Here is a 27,205-nt window from a genome sequence, read left to right as displayed (position 1 = left end):
TTTCACTTTTGTGTTTCTGCAATGATTAGTAGATCCAGGATGAATCTGAAAACAAGTGGTGAGGTAGAAGAATATCTTGCCTTGTTCTTGGCTTAGTTTCTCGGCATTGAGTGATGTTGTTAGCTATGTATTATAGATGTAATTTATCAGATAAAAGCAATTCCCTCTATTCCTATTTCACTAAATATTTTGATGAATTTTGTCAAATTTTCTGCATCTGTTACTATGATCATATGATTTTTCTTCTATAGCCTGTATAGAAGATTTTTCTTCTATGTGTTGATGTGATAGGCTACATTATTTGATTTTTTAAATGTAGAACCAGATTTCTATAGCTAGGATAAACTCATCTGGGTCATTGTATCAGTCAGTTTTGGCTTATATAACAAAGTATTATAGATAAGGTGAGTTCAGCAACAAGCATTTATTTCTCACAATTTTTGGAGAAAAATCATGGAGTCAGTATAGAGAAGTCCTGGGGAGGGCCTTCTTCCAAGCTGAGAACTCTCTTGCCAAAAAGAGGAAAAGAGAACTGTGTGCTTTATTTGTTAAGTTTGTTGTATTAGTTAGCTTTTCATTGCTTTAGCTAAATTACCTGGGGTGGAGGCCAGCTTCTTGGGAAGGAATATATTTATTCTGGCTTACATTTTGAAGGTTCTCGGTTCAAAACTAGGCAGCCCAATTGGTCTGGTGAGCTAGAAGTCGAAGAAATGAGGCCAGGCTTGGCATCAGTAAACTACATTTTTTCAAGAGCCAGGTTCTGAGGCAAAGCCCCCAACAACCCAAATGCCTCCCCAGTGGCCCCATCTCTCAGACACTGTCAAGTCTCCACCCTAATCCAGCAACAATTAACATAGGACTTTGAAATTTCAGCATCTGCATACATTTCAGGAGCCAAGTACTGTTCAATTCATAACACTCCTACATGAGAGCCCTAGTCTCATGATCTAAATTACTCTACAAAAGCCACCCCTCCTAAAATATCATACTGGGTAAAATATACTGGGGGGACATAAACATTCAATCCACTAAAGTCTCTGTGTATAGTTCTTTGTGTATCTTGCTGGATTTGACATGCTGTTCTGTTGAAGATTTTTATGTCTGTGTTCTCTATATTAATTTGTCTGTAGTTTTCTTGTAATGTCTTTAGTTTGTTTTGTAGTAAGGCAATAATGGAATCATGAAATTAACTGGGAAATATTCCATCCTCTGAAAGAAATTCTAGAGAGTAGGTTAAATTTCTCCTTTAAATGTTTTGTGAAATCCATCAGTGACCCCACCTGAGCCTGGCATTTTCTGTCATTTATTAATGATTTAATATATTTAAAAGATGTAGGCTTTTTCAATTTATTTGTTCTTGAAGGAGTTTTGGCAAGTTGTATCTTTTAAGGAATTAGTTCTCTTTGAGATTATTTAATTTATAGACATTATAGGAATAAATTTAATTTATAGGAATATTGTTCACAATATTCCCCTTTTATCCTCTTAATATCCTTGGGGTCTATGGTGATATTCCCTTTTTTATTAGTAATTTTCATTTTTTTTGGGTGTATCAACTTAGGGTATCAACTTATTTACACTTTCTTAGAACTTATGACTTTATATTCTGATCTTGTTGATTTGTCTGTTGATTTCCTATTTTCAATTTCACTCTATATTTAGATATATGTACATATATATATAATCTATATTTTTCTTCTTACTTTGAATATGATTTACTCTTTTTTTCTGGCTCCCTAGAATGGAAGCTTAAATGAATGATTTTATAGTTTTGGTTTTTTTCCTATTGTATACACGCAGCACTTTAAAATTTCTGTTAAACACTTTAAAATTTCTATTAAATATTGAATTGTCTAAATCTTAATTTTAATAAGTTATTTTCTTTTTGTTGAATTTGGACATTTTAATTTCTTCTGTCACTCGTTTGATTCATGTGTTATTTATAAGTGTGTTAGATCACCATATAATTTTGGAATTTTCCAGTGATTTTTCTTTTTTTGACTGTGTTCTTAATTTTCCTTTCTTTTCTTTTAGTTTGTTGGGTTTTAGTAAATGTATAGATTGAATATAAATTATAATAATATGTCTTAGAACCATAACTCTCACCACTTTTAAAAGTTGCGTAGTGTTCCTAATGTCCAGTGGAGACTCCTTCCCCGACCACCAGCCCTGGAAAGCCACTGATCTCCTTTCCATCTTTATAAAATAGATCTTTTGGACATTTTGTATAAATGGAGTAATACAATACGAAGTCTCCTTGTCAGGTTTTCGCCACTTGGCACAATGTTCTTAAAGATTATCATGAATTTTAAAGCAAAATTAAAGTACAATTGCTGCTTTCTAGACATAAATAAAACCAAATTCAAAGATGGAACACTCTTCAAGTAATCTCTCCAAAAGAATATTATCCTGAATTTTACACAATAAACAAAATGATTGTGCTATAGATCATACTCACTGGAGACCAGCTAATCACAAGAATGATCTAGAAATAATGAGGTTTCATCATCAGAGTTATATTTAGAAACAATAGTTATGGCTATATCTGCATTTATTTATTTCACAAAATTAATATAATAATCAATGAGCCAAATTCTTCTTAGGATGCTTCGTATTCAGATTTGCTTGAATACTTCAATTCACTATTAAAATATCTAATGGACTTTGCCAAACAAATAAAAAAATGTTAACATATGAAAAATCTGTTTTAAAATTCCAAAACTTCCATGAGCCTATCATTGTAAAAATTATTAAATTCACAAAGAATGGTCATATACATTAACTATCATACTTACAGATTATCCTCAAGTCTCCTCAAAGATTCCAAAACAAATGAGTGGACGCTGTCTAAGGAGCAAGATCCAAAGCAATTTAGGGATGGAATATATCTGATTTTCATTACCCAGTCATTATGCAGCTTCCTTTTAACACTGGGGGATTAAAAAGAGGAAGATGTTACTTTTTTCAAACACGTAATACTGAGTTTTTTTTCTATTGAACATGCTAAATTTGTAACTCTGTACTGTGCCAAATATGACATGTACAACAACATCATGCATAATGCCATTTTTAAATACTCAACTACATATCCCAACCTAGCCTATTTAAAATGAAAAAAAAAAAACCTATGAAAGACTATTATAAAATGTTGAGACATAAATTCACACACAAAAAAAGAAATACTCTAGAGGAACCTGTTTGATATCAACACTATTATCCTTACCTTACTTGAAAAGATAAAACTAATAATCCCAATGGAGCATGTTTCAGTATTTAATACCTCCACATAAACGAAATCTATGAATGCCAACTCCACACAAACTTTTATGATGGCTGCAGAATTTAAGTAATCCTTTGACCTTAATGCTTTGTTTGCATCAGGTTTGAGATCTCTTGGCACAAAAAAGCACCTCTACTCTCAGCCTATGTAATACTCCTTGAAATATTCCTTCTACATGTAAATGATCTCCCACAAGATCCAGCGTGGATTAGCATTCACAAGGTTCCTCCAATTCCTGAGATCTCCAAATCTCAGATCTGACATAACTATCCACTGAGAACATGGATAGAAAAGAAGCTGTGGGACTTTCTGGCATTTGGCACATCGCTCAGTCAAGATTCCTATATAATCATTTATGTTGACAACCTAGCATGATGAGATTCTTGATGGTAGATACAGGATTGCATCATACAGGGAAACAATGCTCTCAGCAACAAGCACTTTGATTGCACTAAGTAACAGCACTCCTACCTGAAGGACAAAAAATGCACCTGGTCAACCACTATGTCAATCTCAGGGTTTTAGTTATGGAGGTAATCTTAATTTTATGTAGTTACAGTTGTACTGAGCTCTGATTTATTTACTTGAGAGGCAGAGGTACACAGACTCAAAAAAGAGAGCTCCATCTGTTCACAGATGCCACAATAGCCTGGGCCATACAGAATACAGAAGCTGAAAAGTCGGTCTTGACTCCTACAGCGGTGGCAGATGCCCAGTGAGTCAGGCTAACATGGCTGCCTCCCTTGAAGCTGGCATCAGAAGCTAGAGCACAACTGAACAAAGGCATTCAGATGTGGGATGTGGCCATCCCAACTAGGATCTCAACTGCTGTACTGAATGCTTGCTTCTAGACTGATTTTTTAACTGAATATTTTAACTCTAGGTTAAAAACTTTTTTACACTGTTAAAAAATTAAATTCTCTTTGTTTTCTTTTTTAAACTATAAAGTTTTTTGGGGGAGCTGGTACTGGAACATAGCAGGTAAGATAGTTCTTTATACATAATTTAGAAAGCCAAATTAAGAGCTCAAAGTAAACATTGTCTTTCTGAAGTCCATCAGAAAAACTTTGCCCATATTTTTTATATATACACTCAGTATTTTTTCTAAGTAGAAATATATGTACACATATATTTATAAAGCTAAATTCATAGATACACAGAAAAGTGGTTGTTACCTAATATATCATTAACATTTTCCATGTTAGTAAACGCCTTTTCAAAATATACTTCAGAAAAAATATATATATTCTTCAGTAATCACATAGAATTATTTGTCTACATTATGATTTACTAAATATCTTTGATTCCATATATACTTTGGGAGTCTAAAAATGTATTATGTATCTTAATATATTACCTATGCACTGATATGTTTGTATAATATATAAATGTTCATTTATGAAATTTCCTTTGTTTTAAAGATTTGTTTATTTTTATTGCAAAGTCAGATATACAAAGAGGAGGAGAGACAGAGAGGAAGACCTTCTGTCCGATGAGTCACTCCCAAACTGACCGCAATGGCTGGAGCTGAGCTGATCCGAAGTCAGGAGCCAGGAACTTCCTCCAGGTCTCCCACGTGGGTGCAGAGTCCCAAGGCTTTGGGCCATTCTCTACTGCTTTCCCAGGCCACAAGCAGGGAGCTGGATGGGAAGTGGGGCTACTGGGATTAGAACCAGCGCCCATATAGGATCCCAATGCTTTCAAGGTGAGGACGCTGCTAGGCTACCATGCAGGGCCCTATGAAATTTCTAATATGTTTAATTTACATATTTGTATATTTGAATTACTTATGTAAATAAGAATTTAAAGTTATTATTCTTTTGTTGGACAGTGGATAAACTATCATTGGAAGACATGCTATACAAACCATGCTTATATTTTAGAACACGTAGAGATTGAAAGTACTTGATGGGCTATTGACAGATTGTTGTTGGGGTTGGTCTAACTCACACTACCACCATCTCCAAATATTAAAGTTTCTGTTTCACAACATCCTTTATTTCGTCTTTTCTGACATCTGATTTTAAGTTGTATTTTGATTAATGATAAAGATATATTTAATACAAAATTAGATTTTTCTCCTAATGAAAGTAGCATACACCTTACTAAAGAACTTTGAATATAGCCATTGTAAAAAATAAAAAACTGAGACCAGTGCCATGGCATAGCAGACTAAACCTTTGCTTGCTATGAGGGCATTCCTTATCAGCACCAGTTCAAATCCCAGCTGCTCCACTTCCCATCCAGCTCCCTGTTATGGGCTAGAAAAGCAGTGGTGGATAACCCAGGACATTAAGACCCTGTACTCATATTAGGGGTCTAGAGAAGGGTCCTGGTGCCTGACTTTGGATTGGTCAGGTCCGTCCACTGAGGCCATTTGGGAAATGAACCAGTGATTGGAAGGTCTAAATAAATAAGTAAATAAATTGGAAAAATACAAAACTAACCCATAATCTCAACACTTGGAGTTACCTTAGCATTTCTGTCTGATGATCCCTTTGAACCGCTTATTGACCATTGTATTTATGTATGCATGTGTGTGAATGCTCTGTTCATAGCCTGTGTTCACCTTTCTCTTGAGGAATTACTTTTTAATTGAACTCTAAGACCTATTAAGGAATATACATCCATTGCCTATCATGCTTGTCACAAATATTTGTTCTCTTGTTATTTTCTTTTTAAATGCGATCTTTGATGTCCAAATGGTTTTATTTTGTGTATAGACAAGTCTCTCAAATGTTTCCTTTGTGTTCTGTGTCCATTGCCTTTATGGTTAGAATCATTCCCCATGTTCACGTGCTAATAAATAATCATGGATGGATAGATAAATAGATAACTGTAATTGCTTTTTCATGGTTTAGTATTCTTCATCTCATTCAAGGGCTTGAAAGTTTAGGTTGCCAAGTACATTTCAGAAAGGAATTTCAGTTGCTAATTTTCCTGCCTGTCTTCCCTAAGCAGCTCCTTAAGACAAGAAGCATTTCTCATTTAACTTTGTATTTGAAACTGCTTCCATGAAATCTTGAACCTTTTTATGTATATATATATATATATATGTAATAATTCTTATTATTAAAGGAATCACTCATATAAAACCTTTACCTCTTGAAATTCTTTGAATCTAAGACCTGATTTTGGAATTTCCTTTTGGATTTTGTTTGCTTTAGTCCAAAGTCAACACTATTAACGGTGAATCTGCTCACAAAGCCTCCATCATCCCCAAAGAGGATGTCATCGCGATAGAGCTGTTCAGGCATAGGCACCACACACACACAGAGGAGACAGTGATCCATGGGTTTGATGACAAAATAGTTTTCCTAGAAACAGAAGAACATTTCAGATGAGCCATTGCCTTATTCTACTTAATATATATTAGCCCCATTACTTTAAAAAAATCCTACTTTCTGGTATTTCTCTCTTTAAATCCTTCCATAGTGTTAAAGCAACTTAAAAAACACACAAATTTACCAAATTATACTTAAGAAAACTTAATGCTTTCGAGTGTTTAATGGGAAAGGGATAGAGGACTTACTTCTGGCCCAGGAGTTCATGATTTTCTGATGCAGTATTCTGTATTAGATTCATCAGAAAATATTAACAGTCTGAAAAGACCCAGGTGTTACAACATCATTGGTATAAAACTTGGTGGCAATTGGGAAAATCAGATATCAAAATCTCAAATATTTTACAAGGACTTATCAGGAGTAAACATATCCCAACATTTATGTTTATCCAGCCATACTCAGCAAGCATTTCTGGAGCTAATTTTATAGAGTTGAATTGATCATTAAACTCCACGGCCATTTCTCCTTTGGCATCCAATATAAATTTGTTCACTGAGCATCTGCTATGCGTCGAGGACCACTCCTGATGGCACCATGACAGCCAAAGATGGGGTACCTCAGTAGACTTTTTTGTTTTTTGTTTTTTTGGTTTTTTGCCAGATTGATATTTTGTTTGTGTCATTTTCTTACCTGAAGAAAGAGGCTTTGAACTTGGTAACATAACCATATAAATAATGGGCTCAGAGCGGGGTGTTAAAAAAGAAAGGAATTAGCCTCTCCCTCTCAAAATCAACAGAAAGCAGAAAACCGTCAGTTAAGCATCTAAAACAGGAAGGCATCGCCTTTTTAATTACAGGAAATTAATGCTGGGCTTGATCAGGTCTAGGTCTTCCACGTGTGTCAGTTTATGTTTCTTTAGTTCTCTTGGTACAATACCTGGTTGTTCTCTTGAGCTTTATAATCCCAGATAATGATGCTCCTTTCTGTAGTGGCAACAATTCGTTTCAGTTGTAAAAGGTAATCACATCCTGTAATCCAGGAGGTATCCTGATAGAAAAGCATAGGATTAAACAGTCCAGTGTGTTTCCTTTTGTATTTCAGTGGTTACTGCAAAGTAGCTCAGAAACATGAAAAACCCCAATGATGGCCTTATTTACAGAGGAGCCTAGCAAGGCATGGTTTGAGTATATTGTGCAGAAACTCTTATATTTTGCCCTTTCACCCTGCTCCCGTTCTCCATTAAGTATCAGCTGGAAAATGATTCCATTATTGCCAGCGTCAGAATTTGGAAGCCCATGGCAGATGGCAAATCAGCCAGCTCCGATCACCATTTGATTTGGGGAAACACGTCGTCACATGGGAGCAGGGGGACTAGATTTAGGGTACTGAGTAGAACAAGTTCTCTGACCCCTGTTCCCAAAGTAAAATTTTGTAGCGGGTAGACTTTAGTGATCATTTGACCAATGACAAATTGAGACCAATGAGTTTGTCTTATAATTTGTGTCATCAAGCTGGCATAGTAGGGATCTTTAATACCAATAACATACTGTTGAGGAGATAACTCTCATCTTTTGGGTAGCTGCTGTGCCAGAAGTTGTTACGTTTGTTTCAGGCATGCCTTTGGTGAAAGTTTTGTAGTCCATTAGGGACTCTGATGGGTTTTATTCCTCCTAAGAAATGGAGGCTCCAACTTTTAAAGAGGATCCAGACTCCTTTTGCTCTGCTTTGTAGTTCGGTGTACTCACTGCATGCAAGCAAGGTGAAAAAGTCCAGCATTGTCCAGGTTCCCAATTTCCCATGCAAGAAAGTAATGGTAAATTTTTTTTATTTTTTTTATTTTGAATTTTATGGTACAATTATGTAGGCAATGGTAAATTTTTAACATCTGTTGCAAGATTACTGTTCCTAGGAGTAGCAATGATATGCATGGACTGAATTGCAAAATCTGAACTCAAATTTTTTGTACTCTTTTTAAGTTTCGAGTGAAATATTTTCCAGTTATTTTCATGGTACCCCTTTGTTGTTCTCACAACTTCAGTTGTCCCCCCATGGCAGGTACTCAGGAAAACTTGGAAGTCTTTAAATTGAAGCATTTTAGGGGTAACCCATTTCCAAGTAATCCTCTGAAGTCAATTTAGCTCCAGAAACCAAGACCAAGCTCTTCCCTTTTGCTCAAGATTAAGCTTTGATCCTCTGAATAAAAATAAGCTTACATTTCATGGAGTAGTTTATACTTGGAACCATATGTAGGCAGTGATGTTGAGATCCATATTGATTACAGAAGAACCATTCCCTAGCCCTACATTTGGATCAATTAGGGAATGTACTTACTGTAATGCTCGTGCTGGTCTGAACTTTCATCTGTCAACAAAGGAAGAGAAAAAATGAAACATAGTTGACACTGCAATTAAAGATAATCAAGGATAAAACAGCATCTCCTTGCTTTAATCTTGTTATTCTACTTTCATAAATTCCTACCCTGTTTCTCTTTCCCCTGAATATCCTGCTCTGAGGAATAATATGTAAAGAATTTACATACCTGTAGGGCTCTTCTTTATGCCTAGTGATTTGATTCTATATTCTTAGTCTATATTTGATTAAATGTTTCATTCCTACAGTCTGCAAGCTACCTCCTATTCCTTAATTATTTGCAGTAACATTTGATACAGAAAGTTGGAAAGCAAAATCATACAATGATACTAAAAGCAATAGCAGGAAGATTGAAAGAAAGTTAATGGGTCAAGGTCAATATACAGCCCGGCGTGGTAGCCTAGTGGCTAACATCTTCTCCTTGCCTGCGCCAGGATCCCGAATAGGTACCAGTTCTAATCCCGGCTACCCTGCATCCCATCCCGCTCCCTGCTTGTGGCCTGGGAAAGCAGTTGAGGATAGCCGAAGGCCTTGGGACCCTGCACCCACATCGGAGACCTGGAAGAGGCTCCCGGCTCCTGACTTCGGATTGGCTCAGCTCCAGGGATTGTGATCACTTGGGGAGTGACTCATCGGACGGAATATCTTCCTCTCTTTCCTCCTCTCTGTATATCTAACTTTCCAATAAAAATAAATTTTTAAAAAATGTTACCTTTTCAAGTTGTTGAGAGACTTAAAGGACATTCTAATCACTGGGCCGCCTCTTCTACTCACAAATATCTGCCGCGTGAATCATGTCCTGGATTTTGGCTTGTTGAGAATCATGGACGTGGCTCCTGCAGAGAGCTAGTGTGTGTCTGAGAGCCTCTCATCCCCGTAAGGCATGATAATTGCTCCCAACATGATGGCAAGTAGTTAGATGTGTCTCAGTGACTTGGTTTCTTTCAGTGTTCAGATGGTCTTGGGGAATGTGTAGGAAATGATTTCCCAGAAGGAATAGATTATGTGAACGAAAAAAGTAGATCAAAGAGATGGCTAAAATTCTTAATCACGACTACCTGCAGACCATCTTTCATAAGAAAAGATCAAAAGGGCTCTTCCAATGAGAGCCATTTTTCTAGCTGGGAAAGCAAAGTGCTGTAAAGAAATGGGTGAGCCACACCGCAGCACACCTGTGGCTCTATCTTCCACTTTCTGCATCCATCTTTCTGTGTGGGCGAACTCACTAGTTTCAATTACTCTTACCCTCTTTAAGTTTCATAATCCTTATAGATATCTTCTAAATTTTTGAAATCTAGTATCTATTCACAGAAATATTTTATTAATGACACCTAGACTCTATACTACCAGCAAAATCCTTAACTATATTTATTTATTCTTATACAGATATACTCTAAGGCATGGCTTAGATAATAATATATTTTGGTTTATTAATAGGTACTTTGGGATAAACTATTCTTGTGACACATACTTCCAAAACACTTTTCTTGTGTTATTTGTAAGGCATAGAATATTCAAAATACTATTTATTCCTTATGTGTCCAAACATATGAGCATTTGTGAGTATATGTTGTGTGTCTACACATTTCCATGTGTGCATAATGTGTAGGAAGCATGTCCAGACACATAGTACTACCTCCCTAGTTTCACATAATTCTGAACTCTTCATTTGGCAGATCATTGTGTTTTCTGACTTTTGAGATTTCTTGTTACGTTTTTCATCAGTTACCATCTTATTGTTGTTTTTGTTAAAATTAACATAAAAATGAAGATAAGTGTACTAAAAGAAAAAAGAGATTAAGATGGTTTTCATATTTAAAGAGGCAATTTTAGCTCACAATATTTATTCCTAATATTAATTGCCTACATTTAGTGAGTGTTTCCAGTAATAAATACTTCTTGTGTATTCATTCATTTAAATGATGTAACTTCCTTGGGAGAGATCTGTGAGCATCCAAGGCATGGATATAACAGGTGCCATTCATGGCCAGAGGTGTTAGTGCTAGGGTAGATCTAGGCTCCATTCCCACCTACAGATCCCCACTGGACCACTTCTGGTCATAGCCATCCCTCTCCTTGACAAAATCTGGTTAGCTATGACTACAACTTCTTTAAGAATCTCCACACTGAACATTATTGGAGGGCTGAAAATTACTGTAGACATTTTATTCCTGAGATGATTATTTGAAATATGTTTTACTTCTAAGTTTGCCTTCAGTTGAAAATAAACTACTAATTAAATATTTTTTGTTAATCACTAAACGTTCACCTTCTTTGAAAAAAAAATCAAAAGATTTATTTGAAAGAGTTAGATACAGAAGGAAAGGAAAAGAGAGAGAGAGGTCTTTGTGCACAATGCCAGGTCTGGGCCAAGATGAAGCCAAGAACTTCATCCCAGTCTCCTGGTGGCAGGAACCAAAGTATGTTGGCCATGTTTTTCTGTTTTTTTCCAGGCAATTAGCAGGAAGCTTTAGTGGAAGTGGAATAGCATGATACAAACTGATGCCCAGGTGGGATGCAGTCAATAGCTCTATGCCAGCCCCATCACCTTTCTTCATGTATTAACTTAAAATAGCTTATACTTTTTAATGGAAGTAAAAATTCCACAAATTTATGAAAAATGACATTGGTTATAGTAATGCATTATATTCATATAGGGATTTATAGTTCACAAACTATCTTGACATCTATTACCTCATTTGACCTTCAGTAACATTCTCCGAGGGATAAAGGCTGGTTCTATTATTTTATTTCTATATTGTGAAAAGAAAGAGTTGTGAGAAGAGTTAAGTAGTTCACTAAGTTCTGTACTTGACATCATAACTAGCTAAATACAGGGTCTAGAATTTGAAACATATTTCTACTCCAAATGCAAGTTTCTGGAGTGTTTTCTATTTTTCTGTGAAAAATTATGCAGAATCATTCTTTCATTGTACTGGTGCCACAAGGTTCAATATGACAGCTGATGAAAAATGTGAAATGCAATTGCAAATTTCAAAACCTACCCTGAGGCTCAGAATTCTCCTCTTTACTATGGGAAATAAAATAGGGTTTGTTTATCTTCTGTACTTGATACATAAACATACTACTTAGATGAAATAGAAGAGGGAGAAGGAAGGAAGGGACGGAGGAAGAGAGGGAAGGATCCAAGCTTCAGAATTACCTGGCTGTTAAAGACAGTTATCAATCCTTTCTGAGAAGCCGTTACTAGTAAATCCAATTGAGGAATCTTGACGATGCACTTGATCACATCCCGTCTTCTACTGCCTGTCCATAGCACAATACTGAGTTTAGCTTCCAGCAGTAAACATCTTAAAACGCATTGATTAGATTGTTTGAAAAAAAAGTGACTTTTTGCTGTAAAATTACAGGTTACTTAAAAATTGAAATAGATAAAAGCATGAAAACCCAAATCATAATGGATGCTTTTTAATCATCTCCAGAAATACTAATTTGAATGAGTTTATTTTCCTACTAAATATGACATATGAATTCCCAGAGAAACCCCAAGATATACATACTTTCCCCACACATGTACATGTGCACATTTCACAGAAAACGAGTTTTCTGAACATGTTTTGGAGTCATTTTTATTTTGAGAATTTTAACATGTCTTAGAAATCCTTTCTTCAAACTGTCAGTGTTTTGTTTAAACAGAGTGAAAACCCAGTATACTTTCAGGTTTTCCAGTACAAAACAATGAAAATGTTTTAATGCTGCCATTAGGGCCTTCTTTGAACTTTGCATTTGGAAACACTAGCCTCATGCATGTTTCTGTGCTCATGTACTGAAGGATAAAGCCATATATATTGGACTTCTAGGATGACTTACTTTTCATAACTATATACTCTTAGGAAAATCAAGTGAACAGGTTTCATATTCTAGTGTTAAGCTCATTAAGACATTACAATAGAGAAGATATTACCACCCAAGGAATAAAGATTTGTTCTTGGGATTAGGACCGTGAGAAAATCCTCCTCTTTTTATGTCCGAATCACAAGACAATATAGAAGACACACCCAGATGCACTTAATAACATGTCTGAGGTATTACAATGTCACAGAGTAGGATAGAGTGAGTGAGAAGGAGATGAATAGGTAACAAATGGTCTAAGACAGCTCCTCATTGATTAGAATGAAAAAATGGCTGAGACACACAGTCCTGTTCCAAGCCACCATCATTCTTCCTACTTCCATTCCTTTCTCAGAATGGACTATTTGCAACACAGAATCACATTTAAAGTGTGGCCCACATCATCCCTTCCCTCTCCTCTACGCGTAGCCCTTTGTGGCTTTTGGTCTCCTTCACAAGTCATGAATGTGACCACAGGGTCCTAGATAACTGTCTTCCTGTCCACTACTGCCTCACTGCGCCCATGTCCAAGTTCAGCCCCCATGTGCTCTTCTGCCAGGAACTCGTGGTTTGCTCTCTCACTTTTCCCAGTGAGCTCTTCCCTGGCTGCTGTGTGTGACACCATGTTCCCATCCCCAAATCAACTGCTCCGTCCCACATTCTTGCTTTATTTTTCTCCACAACCTGCTTACTTTCTTTTTTTACAGCACTTACTGCCATCTGGTATCATGTATATTGTGCCTGATTTTATTGTTGCTGTTGTCTCTTCTCATTAGAATGTAAATTCTGTTTTGGTGTGTATATATATTTTTTCATTATTTGAATATATTTTAGAGAATCCAGTTAAGAATAAAGAAGAGCTCAATGAGCACACACATCAATTTAACTCAGGAGTGTTTGGCCTAGTAGTTAAGATGTACCTGTGTTTTTTATCCAGCTCTGCCTCCTGACTCCAGCTTCCTGCTAATGCAGACCCTGGAAGATGGCTTAAGTGATTGGGCTCCTGCTGCCCATGTGGGAGATGTGGTTTGCATTTCTGTCTGTGGCTTTCACCTGGTTCCAACTTTAGTCATTCCACTGAGGTAATTGAAGATAGATAAACCCATGGACAGAAGTCCTTGGTAGTGAAAACTTAAGAATTAAGAAGATTTTAAAAGAAATATGATTTTTTCGGTATTAGCATTGAAGAATAATTAAAATACTACTATCTTGAAGTTTGAGGTCTGAGCTTTTTCAGGAAAATATGAAATACCTCCCCAAGCCTTGTGTACTGCTTGGTGTCCTTCTGAGAAATGACAATATTTCAACTTCAACTGTAAGTGCTGTTCTTCTGATACTGCAGCTGAAACTATCACTTTACCCCTTTGTAAAATATTGAGCAATGAAAAATCATTATATGGTAGCATTTTAGTCTCAGTGTTTATTTTGGGGGGAATAAAGATATAACAACATAAACTATTTGGCAAGGAGAATTTAAATTGTCACCTGAAATTATAACTCGTTGTTTTCTGGACACCAGGAAAATTAAATTTTCCTCATCCATCTTTGAAGCAAGAGCATCTTCTTCATTGGAGAAATAGCCAAATATCTGAAATCCCAAATACCACATGTTAAGCTGCATTCTGTTTTGGAATGGGCTGGAAAATAATGGAGTTGATGTAGACTGAATTTAAAGTCACAGATGGATTAGCAACCTACACATTGATTTATTAATGTGGGATATTTCTCATGCCAAAAGGAAGCAGCTTTATATATAATTTTTAAATGTGTGCTGGTGGAGCATTCTGTATGAGCAGTTGCTGACTTTTCTTTTACATACAACAATTTATGTACCAGGCTAATATCCTCCCTCAAACTGATAGATCTGTTCAGGAGCTGGCTGGCACTTACTTAGAAATCAAATCAGCCTTCCCAAGGCAGGACCCCAGGTAAGAAATTAACATTAGATTTGGCTACTCTCAAATGACTCTTCCTCAGAGTTTGTCTCCTTTCTCTTTCCCATTTTTTTTTAACTTTTCCTTTCAGGGTCCAGATATGATAATATATCTCCCATTTTAAAAAGAGAAACAATAGGCCTTTCCAAGTCAGTAATGTAATATTAGTCCTTTTGTTATTTTCTCCAGCTGGTTTCAAGAGTTGTACCTGTTGATGTTAACCAGTTTGAATTCCTCCAATGGCTACATTTTAGCTGTTGGTTCTATTTTTTCTCTCTTTTTTTTTTTAATTTTTTTTTTATTCATTAATTACATTGTATTATGTGACACAGTTTCATAGGTACTGGGATTCTTCCCATCCCTCCCCACACCCTCCCCCCGTGGTGGATTCCTCCACCTTGTTGCATAACCACAGTTCAAGTTCAGTTGAGATTCCCTCATTGCAAGCATATACCAAACATAGAGTCTAGCATCTTATTGTCCAGTCAAGTTCAATGGCTTCTTAGGAAGACCCTCTCTGGTTTGAAGGCAGAGCCTGCAGAGTATCATCCCAGTCAATTAAAAGCTCCAACATACCATCAGCAAAAATTTACATCATTATGGAATTGACATAGTAATGAGTAACCAATATGTTAAAAATAAATTTAGCTGTTGGTTCTAACAACACACACACAATGTTTGAACTTGACTTTTTTCTCTTTATCTATGGGTGCCAAAACAAATCACCACAAAGTTAGTGACTTAAAACACCTGTGAGTTCACAGTTCTGGTTTAGAACTCACTGGCTAAAATCATTGCATTTGAAGAGATATGTTGTTTACCAGAGACATTGGGGGAAGAATCTGCTGGGGCTTTCTTCCAGTTGGTTGGCCTGAATTATGGTTCCTTGCTGGATGACCCTACTGGTTATCAGCTAGTTTCCTGGAAACTTCTATTCAATTGAAGTACGTGGGTCCACATGCTGCCTCAGCCACAGTAGTGAAGCTTAAAGCTTTCCTTACATTTGGCTTCTTTCTACCTTCCAGGGCTAGTGATTACATAAAATCACCTGAATAATTCTGCATGACCTCCCTGAATGAAGATGAACTGATTAGCATCTTAATTTTATCCATAAAATCCCTTCACACTACTACCTAGATTAGTGTTAATTGCACACCCAGGAGTCATAATCTTGGAGAAAGGGAACACCACTTAGAATTCCATCTATCAAACTACAAGTCTAATCTTTAGGTTAAGATGCCCACAGCTTCCCACTTTGGAGTTCCTGGGTTCTATTCATAGATCTAGCTCCTGATCATTTCCAATAAATGCAGACCCCAGAGACAGCTGTGATGTATCGAGTAACAGGGATCCTGCCACTCAGATGTGAGACCTGCATTGCATTTCTGGCCCAGCCCTAGTAGTTGCAGGAATTTGAGGCATGAACCAGTAGATAGGTACACTCTATGTATGTGACTGTGTCTATAAAATAACAAAAAATTAATCATTGTCACATCATTTTATAAATAGTATTCAGTATAAATAGTTTAAAATTCAAAAAAGTTGATAATAGTAGCTGCCAGTTTAACCTGAAATAGTGTAAAATAATAATTTGCAGATATTAATGCAAAATGACAATAGGAATGATGGTTCTTCATCTTTATGCTAATGAATTCCAGTGCTTTCAAGGATGGAAGAACTCCAGACTACATGCACTCTCATCTAATTTGAAATAGTATGCCATGTGTCTATGACATCTAATTCAAAGAGTGGTTTATAGTGGTTTAACCAGGTTTGTAATTTTAATGTAATTTTTTTGAACATCATGTTAATGTATATGTGAAGTATCTAAAAACAGATGTGAGAAGAAATCTAGGAAGAATGCCCTTAGGGAGCATTTTTGGATGCTTTAGGACATGAGTCTAAATCCTGATTATGTGGTCTACTAGCCACATGACTGCAGGCGAATTCCTTAATTTTTCTGCTTGATTTTTCTCCATCTGAAAACTAGGGATAATCATTATTAACGCCACCTTATGCCTTTTTGTAAGGATTAACTATGGAAGAGAAAGATACAAGTACTTTGTAGTTAGGAAGATTAGAAAGTACTTAGATTATGCCAAGAACTGGAAAGGAGCACAAGCATGTTAACCTTTGAGGAACTGTGCTTCCTTATTCTTCCACAGAGAACTCAGTTTAAAATTGTCACTAAGCATTGTTGTTGCCTATTCAGACAGCAAACACACGAGTCGTGCAAGTAATCATTCATACATTTTACAGTTCAACATATACTGTATAGTACAGGACATGTATGCATATGAAAAGGATACTTTTTCTTTTGCTACTTTCATTTGAAATAGCATAATATTGAATTGCTTGCCAACAATAACTTCAAAGCATATTCAAAACATTGAATTACTAACATTTCTTGGGGAAAAGTCTAAGATAGTATACCAGATAAGCTCTTCCAGAAAGACAATGAAAATTTTACATTTTGAAGATTTGCTTATTTATTTGGAATGCAGAATCACACACAGAGGAGGAGTGGGGAAAGAGAGAGATTCTTCCACTTGCAGATCCATTCTTGCGATACCTACAACTGCAAGGGCTGAGTAAGGTCAAACACAGGAGCCAGGATCTACACCCAGGTCTCTTGTGTGGGTGGGAGGAACCCAGGCACTTGAGCCATCACATGCAGTCTCACAGGCCCATTAGCAGGAAGCTGGATCAAACTGACAAAGTAGCTGAGACCGGAAACAGGCACGCCTTCCTGGAATGTGGGCATTATGTTTGACAGCTTCATTTGCTGTGCCACAACATTCACCCCTGTATTTTGAAAATAATTGTTTTCAAGCAAATAATGAAGTTGAAGAGTAGAAAAATTTGTACTGCTGTAATGGGCTGCAGTCTCAAGGATCACAAATTTTTCTTTCCACATTTTAAATTTCAGTCTAACAATTACACTTATGACACAGTTTGATTCTTTTGTGACTGTTCAACAGTATGACAATTCAGTGTGTTAATTTTAGCTATGCTATTTATGGGGCTTGCTCCATACTTCAAGTGAGTCATCCTTTTTTCTGATTATATAAGGAACACATACTCATCATGGAACATATGGAGAACATATGGAGAAAATGAAAAGCAGATAAAGGAAAACAAAAACTTGCATGCAACTCACTTTTTACCCTGGAACATACTTTTCATATTTCGGAGTTGGCAAATGTAATTTTAGATTTATAATAATTCACTTTATATTCACTTCAGGGAGAGAATATAATTATAAGAATTTCACATAGTGTTACATTGTTTTTCTTTGAATTAATTTGTACTGGGCTACTGAAAAAAGCATTTATGAGTTGCCAAACACCACCAACACAAAATTGTAGGAAAAAATAGATTGTAGCACACCAGACTGTTTCACTGATTAGCTTTAACATATTTATTCAAACTTAAGGCAATCACACTTCTTTATGCCTAATGTTTCTCATTGTAAATGAAAGAAGCAAGTCTAGATGCTGTTTTCACTGACTTCTGGGATTTCTTTATTCTGTGAATCTAAAAACTCTCTAAGTTCAGTTGCATTTGCATCTAAAATCTAGAAAAAGAAAATGCAGTCTTGTGTGATGTTTCTATGACAAAGAAATGTGTATTTGCACATTTGTGCCTGATTTTTAAAAAATGAACCTATTTTTACCTGATAAGATTAATATCAGCTGATTAAAAAAAAGGTGATCCATCCTGAAATGAAGTTAGTCTTTTAGTATTGAATTTCCATTTGACAGAGGACTAATGTGAAGTTTAGAAAGGTTAACTCCCATGGCTTGAAACAAAAATGCCTTAGAGGCACTGGAAACTGATAAGTTCAATGAAAGAACAACAGTTTGGCACTGTTTTTGCACACATCAGCAGACTTTCATATACAAATTTTGGTCAGTGGCTGGTCACAAGACCGAATTAAACTTGCTTATGACCAATAGGAACCCAGTGGATGTCACAGGATAAAGTCATGTAAGATTACCAAATAGAGAGGGACAAAAATCTCACCATCGAGACCAAAACAGACTTTTCTGGGACCTTACATAAGTCAGTTAACCTCTCTCTGTTTCCTTTTATTCATCTTTATTATTTGTTATGACTACTGTCCCCCATCTACAATGTGGGAACTATTGTAAAGATTAAATGGGAACCTGCAAGGGAGCTACTTAAAAAAAGCAGAAGACATTTTACAATGAAATAAGATGGTGAGATTTTAACTGAGAAAAAAAAAAGGGGGGGAGCCAGCTGTTGGAGAAAACGAGGCTCAACTTATTCCTCTGTTTGATCAATTTGACTGTAGAATAAGGTTTCATTACATTCAAAGCCCAATTTCTCTGTTACTGCGTAACTCCTTGTGAATGGAGTTGCAATAAGGTATTGTGTTTCATTTGAAGATCTGTTCTGGAACATATCCAGAACTCTGCTTTTCTGAGAGTAAGTATATAATTTAATGTGAGAATACTTCTCAAATATTCTGGTGTGCTTAATTTTTCATGTGTTTTACACACAATGTTAGTGCACCAAAAATGATTGCATTTGTAATTCAATAACATGTACCATTTATTGTGTGAAAAATATTTATATAAGAAAATAGGAAACAGTGAAGATGTTTCTCAAAATCATGTCTGCTCAAAATTAGTGATAGAGAATTCAAGCTACTGATTACATGTGAAACTGTGCAAGCAAATACTATGTTATATAACCAAGATCCTGGGGAAAAGATGAATTACTGTGTATACTGATAAGATTTAGAGGGGGAAATCAGGTTTTCTGAATGTGTTGATTCAAATTACTGGCTACTTCACTGTTCACTTGATTCTTCAGACTGTCGTCGATCGTTGGGTAGCTAAGGGTTTTTGGTAACATACAGATTGATCCAGTAGGTTATAAAAGTGAAACAGTCTCTACCTGTCTGCCTCTTGGGAGTTATAACTGTTGAGGAGCACTGTCCAGTGGAACTTTCTGTGATGATGGAAATACCCTAAATGTGTCTCACTCTGTGATATCCGCCAGCTACATGTGGATGCTGTGCACTTGAGATGTAACAAATGTAACAGAAGAGCTGAATTTTTATTTAATTTAAATGTAAGTAGCACAGGTAACTCATGGTTTTTGTATTTGCACAAGTTGAGAGCATCTCAGCCTAGTTCTTTCTAAGGAACAATTGTCTACCTGGATTTATGCCAGTGCTTTTAAACTATTCCTGATATTCCTGATATCTCAGAATTCCCTGTCCTAAGGACTCATTGCCTACCTCCAAGGTATATGGACATCATCACCCAGGTCAATCCTCATGAGGGTGGAGTGCACAGCATTGCATGTCTGGATCTGAGAAATGGTCCTGGGAAAGTGTTGGTGGGAGTGCACAGTATGGAAAGCTGAGATGTGGGCTGGGGTGTTCAAGGTACATGCGTGGCTGCTCATCATGTGAGACGGAGCTACTGGTGGCAAAAAATCAGGGAGTGCCAAGAACACCTCTATCCTTGTCTTTATGTTTCAGTTATGTTTAAAACTACAAGGATTGTAAAGGGAAATTTTAAATTCTAATCCAGATGTCCAGGACCTTCTTATATTTTTAAAATTAGAGAGTAGAACATATTAACTTAGTATAAGCTGAATTTACATTTTAAAAATATTTAGGTATACCATATATTATCCTGTATTTTTAGTCTTGCTTAAACTTAAACGATTGACAGTCTGCACATTTGGCCTTTTTATGAAATTGTTACAATTTGACATCACTGTACTCCAACAGACATCCAAACATACTTGATCATTTTCACTAATCTGAAATTTAAATGCATAACCTTAACCTTTGTTTTCTTATGCTTGTGATCTTGGAAGACAATGCCTCATTTCTAATTCTTTGATATCTTTGGAAATCAGACAAATCAGGAATTGGCATAGATGACTCAGCTATTCCTTTTCTTTAAAAAATTATTTGGAGTGCCTCGTGGTTAGTTCAATTTATTATGTAGGTTGAGGCAGTCCTCCAAAACTACTATCTGAAAGTCAGACTTCTAGCAGATGTGTTTAGCAGCAAAAATTGTCTTCAGCAATCAGAAGGAATTCCTCCTCGATCTATTTGGACATGTTCTGTGCTGTCCAACAGAAATGCAATATTAGACACATATGTAACTTCGAAATTTTAACAGCCACAAATTAAAATGTAAAAAGAAAAAAGAGGAAATAATTTTAGTAATACTTAACTCACCTACATACAAAATAAAATTTCAGCAGTCAGTATTAAGTTAAATATTTTACATATTTGTTTAGAATTATTTATAATTTTTCCTCAAATAATATTTTATTCTTTTGGTTTTATGGACCTAGGGTATTTTTTATTATCAATTTCTTCTTTTTTAAGACTTATTTATTTTATTGGAAAGGCAGATACACAGAGAGGAGGAGAGACAGAGAGGAAGATTCTCCATCCGATGATTCGCTCCCCAAGTGAGCCGCAACGGCCAGTGCTGCGCCGATCGTAAGCCAGGAACCAGGAACTTCTTTCTGGGTCTCCTACATGGGTACAGGGTCCCAAGGTCTTGGGCCGTCCTCCATTGCTTTCCCAGGCCACAAGCAGGGAGCTGGATGGGAAGTGGAGCTGCCAGGATTAGAACTGGCACCCACACGGGATCACAGTGCTTTCAAGGCAAGGACCTTAACCACTACGCTATTGCGCCGGGCCCTATTTTCAATTTCTAATTATAATGTTCTGCAATTTACTGAAACAAAAAAAATTTTCTTTCTAAGCCTCATGCAGGACCATTTTTGTGATTACCTCAGGTGAATTTGAGAGTTTTCTTTCCCTGTATCTTGGATTCAAAATTCCATCTTGTTAAATATAATAGTCAAATTATCTAAATCATTCTTTTTACATATTATACATATTGAATTTTGAAGAACAGGAGAGTTTTTTAAGTCTTTCAATTACTCTGAGTGCCTATAATTTTTTAATAATCTGCATTGTGCAACAACACGTGAAAAGCAATAGTTAATCATTGTCTCTTCTTTACATTAAGAATTTTCATACATTGCACATTTGAAAAGAAATGTCTCATTTACAATGTAATAAAGGCCATTAACAAAAACTTGGTTAGTGTTAAGCACACATGCAGTTCTTCCAATTCACAGCTTGAACTAAAACTATGTAAGAGTTGTTGATTAACAATGCATTTACGTGGACAGTGACCATCCCTTATAGATGTGGCTTTAAAATGTACCACATACCCATTGTGGATTTAATGTCTGAGGAGGATGCACATGATTTACTCATTTATTCTGAACAAAACAAACATAATACTTAGATTTCTTATTAAAAACATGAAAGGTGACTACCTCACACCAGTCTCTAGGTGCATCAGGGTTATTGCAGAGTTTCCTGTAGAAGCACTTCACATCTTGATTCTTCAAATCTGGACCAAAGAGTTCCTGGACTGATGCATAAAACTTGTCATAATCAATTGCATCTGTATTTGAAAAAATGCAAGTACATGCTTATCAAATTCTAAGGACAGTATTTCGGTTGTCAGCCTCACTTTCTATTTCCTTATTTTATAACAGCCAGATTTTTTCTGCAGTTTTAAAAATCCTCTCTTTGAGAACAGGTCTAGAAATAGTACTAAATCAAAGGAAAATCTTTTACTGGGATTCAAGCAAACTTTTTCTTTTTAACTATTTTATGAATTCTGTTTGAAAATACAAAAAATAAAAAATACTACATAGAATGAAATGTGGAAAAACCATTTTTTTGAGAAAGTCACACCTCAGCAGTCATTAAGATATCCACATGGGACAGTAACACTGCATTACAGAAATTTGCTAATGCATTCTTCAAAACCAACTTTCTTTTCTATAACATACAGTCTTCATTTTTGGTTTCCACTTATTGTAAGTGTGACCATGCTCTGCTATGAGCTCTGCTTTTACATATCAATTTTCTTTAGGAATAAATATTCTGTCTGTAACACTCAAAAAAATGTGGAAAGTGTACGAGTCTATGCTAGAATCATATTACATGGAAGATAAAAGTGTGTGAAGAACGATTCACAATTGATTCTTACTGATGCTTTTACACTATGTAAGCATGCATACCCACACACCCCAATCCTTGCATTTTATTTTGCTGAATTTGGTAATTCATTCCCGGGGGGGGGGCAACTTATATTAAAACTAAAAACAAGGGATTGCCCAAATCATGTAGTTAGTTAACAAAAATGGTGCTCATGCACTGTGTGTCTGAACTGAGCTGAACCTTGGACTTGGAAAGGAAAACTAGATGAGCAAGATAGTTGCCTTCAGGGAGTTTATATTCTTACGGGAAAAAAATCAGAAAATTAAGGAGTGCAGACTAATTGCCTACAGATTGTGACAGGTGAAAAGTATTCATAAACGTAGAAATTAAAACTGTGGTTATCCGAGGATAAGATGAGAAATGAATATTGCTGAAAAACAAGCAAATCAACCAAGAGGCAACTTTCTAGGACCTAGCAACATTCTTTATCTTGTCCTTGGTGACTCTAGGTGTGTTTACCAGTGTTCAAATTCTACCTGCTGAACGTTCATTTCATTTTACAGCCTTAAATAGTGTGTTTCATTTTGAACAGATCAGGTTTGAAAATCCTATGAGCCATCCAAATACTGAACTGTTAAACTTTATATTAACAAGTTTAACATATGTGTTGCATTGTAAATGTCACTAGATCAAAGCATGAGACTTTCCTGAGGCAGATCTTGTTCCATTAGAAATATTCTCTCTGGATCTTAGTTCCGTGTTTCTGGTATTAGGTGAACCTTACTTCCCAAGATTTATCAAGGAATATTGATTGATGCCAGATGATATTAGCAGCTTGGTAAAAGTTAAGCTTCTATTTCCTCTTTCTCCCTCAGTCTTGCAGATTAGTCTATCATAGAAAACCATTTGCTTAGCAATACTTAATTTTCATGAAACTTAGAAACAAAAGGAAAATTTCACTCTGACTTTGTCGTTTCTCAGCAAAAACAAAGTCAGCAAGAAACAAAGCCACGATGACTGGGCTGGGGCAGGCCAAAGCCAAGAGATTTTATCACATCTTAACAAGTACTTTCTAGCCCCGGGCTGCACTAGCCCTACAGTGGGAAAGTGTTTAAAGAACTCACAAGTGAATGGTTAGGGACAAAGGACATGGAACAGCTACATCCAATTATGTGTCAGTTTTAGCAGGTTAAATGCGGCAGGCACATGGGCAGCGCTGAGTATGGTTTTGCCTAACGGGAGTTTGGAAGGTTTCACAGAGTCTTATGGCATGAGCAAGAGAGCAGGAGTTTGCAGGAGTACACACACGAAGAAAGAAATGAACTGTGCATTAGGGGAATGAAGCATGTAAAGTCAGTCTGATAATACTAAAAAGTACATATGAGGGGAGAAAGTTCAGGTTAAGGCATGTTTTTATATGATCCTGGATACCAAGTTGGCATATATAGGTTTTAGAGGTGAGCTGGTAAGCCAGGGATATAGAGCATGAAGTTTTTTTGTTTGTTTTGTAAGGGAAAAAGTCTCTGCATTGATGTAGAGGAAGGAAAATCTGTCAGCAAGAAGCTTTGTGAAAAGCTTGCAATATAACCAGGGGTGGACAACATAACATAACTTGTGTGGGAGATAAGTAGACGGTGTTTATTCTCTGAGACGTAGAAAGGGCGCAGAAGCAAAGCTCAAGGAGAAAAGGTGACACAGAAAGAAAGTATGCGGATGGGGAAAAGGAAGAGGGCAGATGCAGGATCAGGAGCTTTCTGCAGCAGAGGCAGCTAGCAGTGCTAATGCAGTTAAGTGACCAAGCCAGTTGGAAAGGTGAAAACCGTTTATTGAATTTGGCAACCATAGCAAGTTACCAAATACATTGGTAAAAATTTTTTCAGAAAAAAAGAAAGACAAGGGATGCCAGTCTCGAGTACATTGAAAGTTAAATAATGATGTTACACGGAGAAATGTGGTACAGAAACCAAGGAGAGACAAGGCACAGGTTGAAAGTAAGAGAAAGTCAAGATCAGGACACTTGAGGGTATTTTTAGACTAAGGAAACAAAGCCAGCAGAAAAGGAGATTGCAGCAAAGTGATAGCGTTGGAGGGAAGAAAGGAAGGAAAGACAGGTGCTGCTGATGAAGGGAATTTTGCGGTGAAGGAAAGGGAGTTTGAGAGAATGTTTGTGTCTTTGTCTTGCTTTTTCTTGTGATGTATGAAGATTAGCTGAAAAAAAAAGCCTACAGTGCATGGATGCAGAAAATATGGTAAAAGCTTGGAAAGTCAGTGATGAGCGAGGTAAAACTGACTTGGGTGCAGTGAAAGTTTTGTTGAGTAGCCTAGTCAAGCTCAAACTCATCTAAGGAGCACATTTCTAAATGTTTAATACTTAGCTCTAACACTTCAGAGTTGAGTGACATAAACCTCCCGATTTTTTGATATATAAAATGGGCAGAATAGCAATACAAATGTTTGCCTATTCAAACTGTCATTTAACATGACTTCTATTTGTAAAAGTGACTTCTAAAATTATCAAATACTATTCAAATAATTCCAGAGTATGTTTGAACACCTGAAGTCACAAGCTTCACTTATACATAACTGTACAGCCTGGCACACTAACTGGCCATGGCATCCTATACCAGTTTTGTGAACCCTGCTTCTTTTATTACAACAACAAGACTTCTGTTAGTCTTTTACTCTACTGTTCACCTGTTCTCAAAAGCTGTCCACTGCATCACTCTCCTTGCATTCTGGCCATGGGGCTATTCTTTAAGGTCTATGATGGTTTCTCTTGATAGACCACTGCCCACACCATGTCCCATACCTTGGCTCACTCCAATCATTCATTCGTAGAGACATGAGGAGTGGCTCCAAGAGTGGACTAATGGTGAAGCAGGAAAGATTGTGTGGTCTCATGATGCCCTCAGGCAAATACATGGCATATGGCACACATTGTTTGCCAGTACCAACTCTGCTTCATTCAGAGTCAGTAATTAGCCAAGTACCACATGGTAGAATTTACAGAACTCTGAGATGCCATTTATTGTACAATGGAGATGTTAAGAAAGCTTCCTCAGTCTGTTTAGCTATTTAGGGACAAAGACTGAGAAACTCTTTAGAGCCACTATTTTATTTCTTTGCTGCTCAGCTCTGTCGCTTTTCTTTGATGATATAAAAATGCTACCTCATGCTAATCCAAGCCCAGCTGAATTGTTCTGTAATCTCTAATCTTACCTTCTTTTTGGATAAACAAACCCATTCTTTCTTCTTTTTTCTGGATTGCTGTCTGCTCAACCAATTTTTCAAACTCATTCAAGGCTGCTTTGAAATTGCTACTCTGAGGTACAGTGCCATAATGCTTTTCCTCCCTTATATCCATTGGGATAAAGGGGATCTTTTATTTCTTTGCAGATAAAATACTGCAGATTTTCCAACATGGAAAACCTTGCAGTCATGACATTGCCCCCTGCTGTTTTAGTTTGGGCCACTGGAATGTTAAAAGGAAGAAAAGCTGACTCAGTTCTAACGCATGTCATAAAAGCGGACATGTCAGTGAGAATCCTAGCTCACAAGATTATTATGGTCCTCATTGCATCATAATGTCTCTGTGACGGCTGACTTTTATTCACAAGAAAGAGACAGATTTCCCTTCAGATTTGTTTCTGTGTGCATTTTTTGAGAGGGGAGAGAGGTGACTAAAGACAAGATGAGAAAACAAATACTACTTTTTCCTTCCTGTATCTTTTTTTTTCTACCTCAAATCTTTCGCTCCCTCAAGAGTCTGCAAAGTAGAGTTCATTTTCATTTTTGTTGCTGAACTAGATGTGGAAACTAACTTCTGAAGATGAATATGTATTTCAGCACTTATCATGTCAACCATAAATGAAGAATTTTTAAAGGTCATAGAGAATATGCAGTGTCCTGGCTGTAGGGAATGTTTTTCAAGATAAGGTGTTAGGAGAATGAGAAGTCTTTCTGCATCTCTGTAATTGTAATCTCCAGTCCTATTTAGTCGAGTTGCTGTTCATTCAAGTTTTCCAGTCCTCAACTTCTGATATGGGTTTTATTAATAGTAAATTGACTTCCTATGGTTTAAGTAAGTTAGATAGTTTCTTTTATTAAATATCAAAGATTTATTTATCTGTGTGAAGGATAGAGTTACAGAGAGAGGCGGAGCACAAGAGGGACAGAGATTCCTTGTGCTAATACATCTCCCAAATGCCCACAATGAAGGGGACTGGGCTGAGCCAAAGCCAGGAATTCCGTCTGGGTCTCCCACAGGGTGGGAAGGGCCCAAGCACTAGAGCCATCTTCTACTTCATTTCCAGGCACATTATCAGTGAGTTGGTTTGGAAGTGTAACAGTGAGGATCCAAGCCAGAAGCTTGTATAGGATGCCAGCCTCCCAGGTGGCAGCTTCATCCATTATGCCATAATTCCAGGCCAGACTAAGTTTCTACTGCATGGTA

The 27,205-nt window shown here is 36.6% G+C and overlaps 1 protein-coding gene across 3 annotated transcripts in view; it reads right to left on the bottom strand.

The window, feature by feature from the left end:
- The window catches only part of WDR64 (WD repeat domain 64), a 95,695-nt gene extending 69,462 nt beyond the window's left edge, over positions 1-26,233 (bottom strand). For 2 of the 3 annotated variants that reach the window (XM_012930468.2, XM_058669766.1), the window contains exons 1-8: positions 25,972-26,233; positions 22,077-22,207; positions 14,272-14,374; positions 12,098-12,201; positions 8,896-8,925; positions 7,501-7,611; positions 6,383-6,597; positions 2,796-2,930 (exon numbers count right to left, since the gene is read on the bottom strand). In XM_012930468.2, coding sequence (XP_012785922.2) covers positions 2,796-2,930; positions 6,383-6,597; positions 7,501-7,611; positions 8,896-8,925; positions 12,098-12,201; positions 14,272-14,374; positions 22,077-22,207; positions 25,972-26,116 — 974 coding nt within the window. In that variant the 5' untranslated portion in view covers positions 26,117-26,233. The remainder of the gene's footprint in view (positions 1-2,795; positions 2,931-6,382; positions 6,598-7,500; positions 7,612-8,895; positions 8,926-12,097; positions 12,202-14,271; positions 14,375-22,076; positions 22,208-25,971) is intronic. The other variant, XM_058669768.1, reaches the window with a different exon arrangement.
- Between the last annotated feature and the right edge of the window lie 972 nt (positions 26,234-27,205).

Source organism: Ochotona princeps, chromosome 10, assembly GCF_030435755.1.
Source record: "Ochotona princeps isolate mOchPri1 chromosome 10, mOchPri1.hap1, whole genome shotgun sequence".
NCBI classification, from domain to species: Eukaryota; Metazoa; Chordata; class Mammalia; order Lagomorpha; family Ochotonidae; genus Ochotona; species Ochotona princeps.
This window is presented reverse-complemented; position numbering and strand designations above follow the sequence as displayed.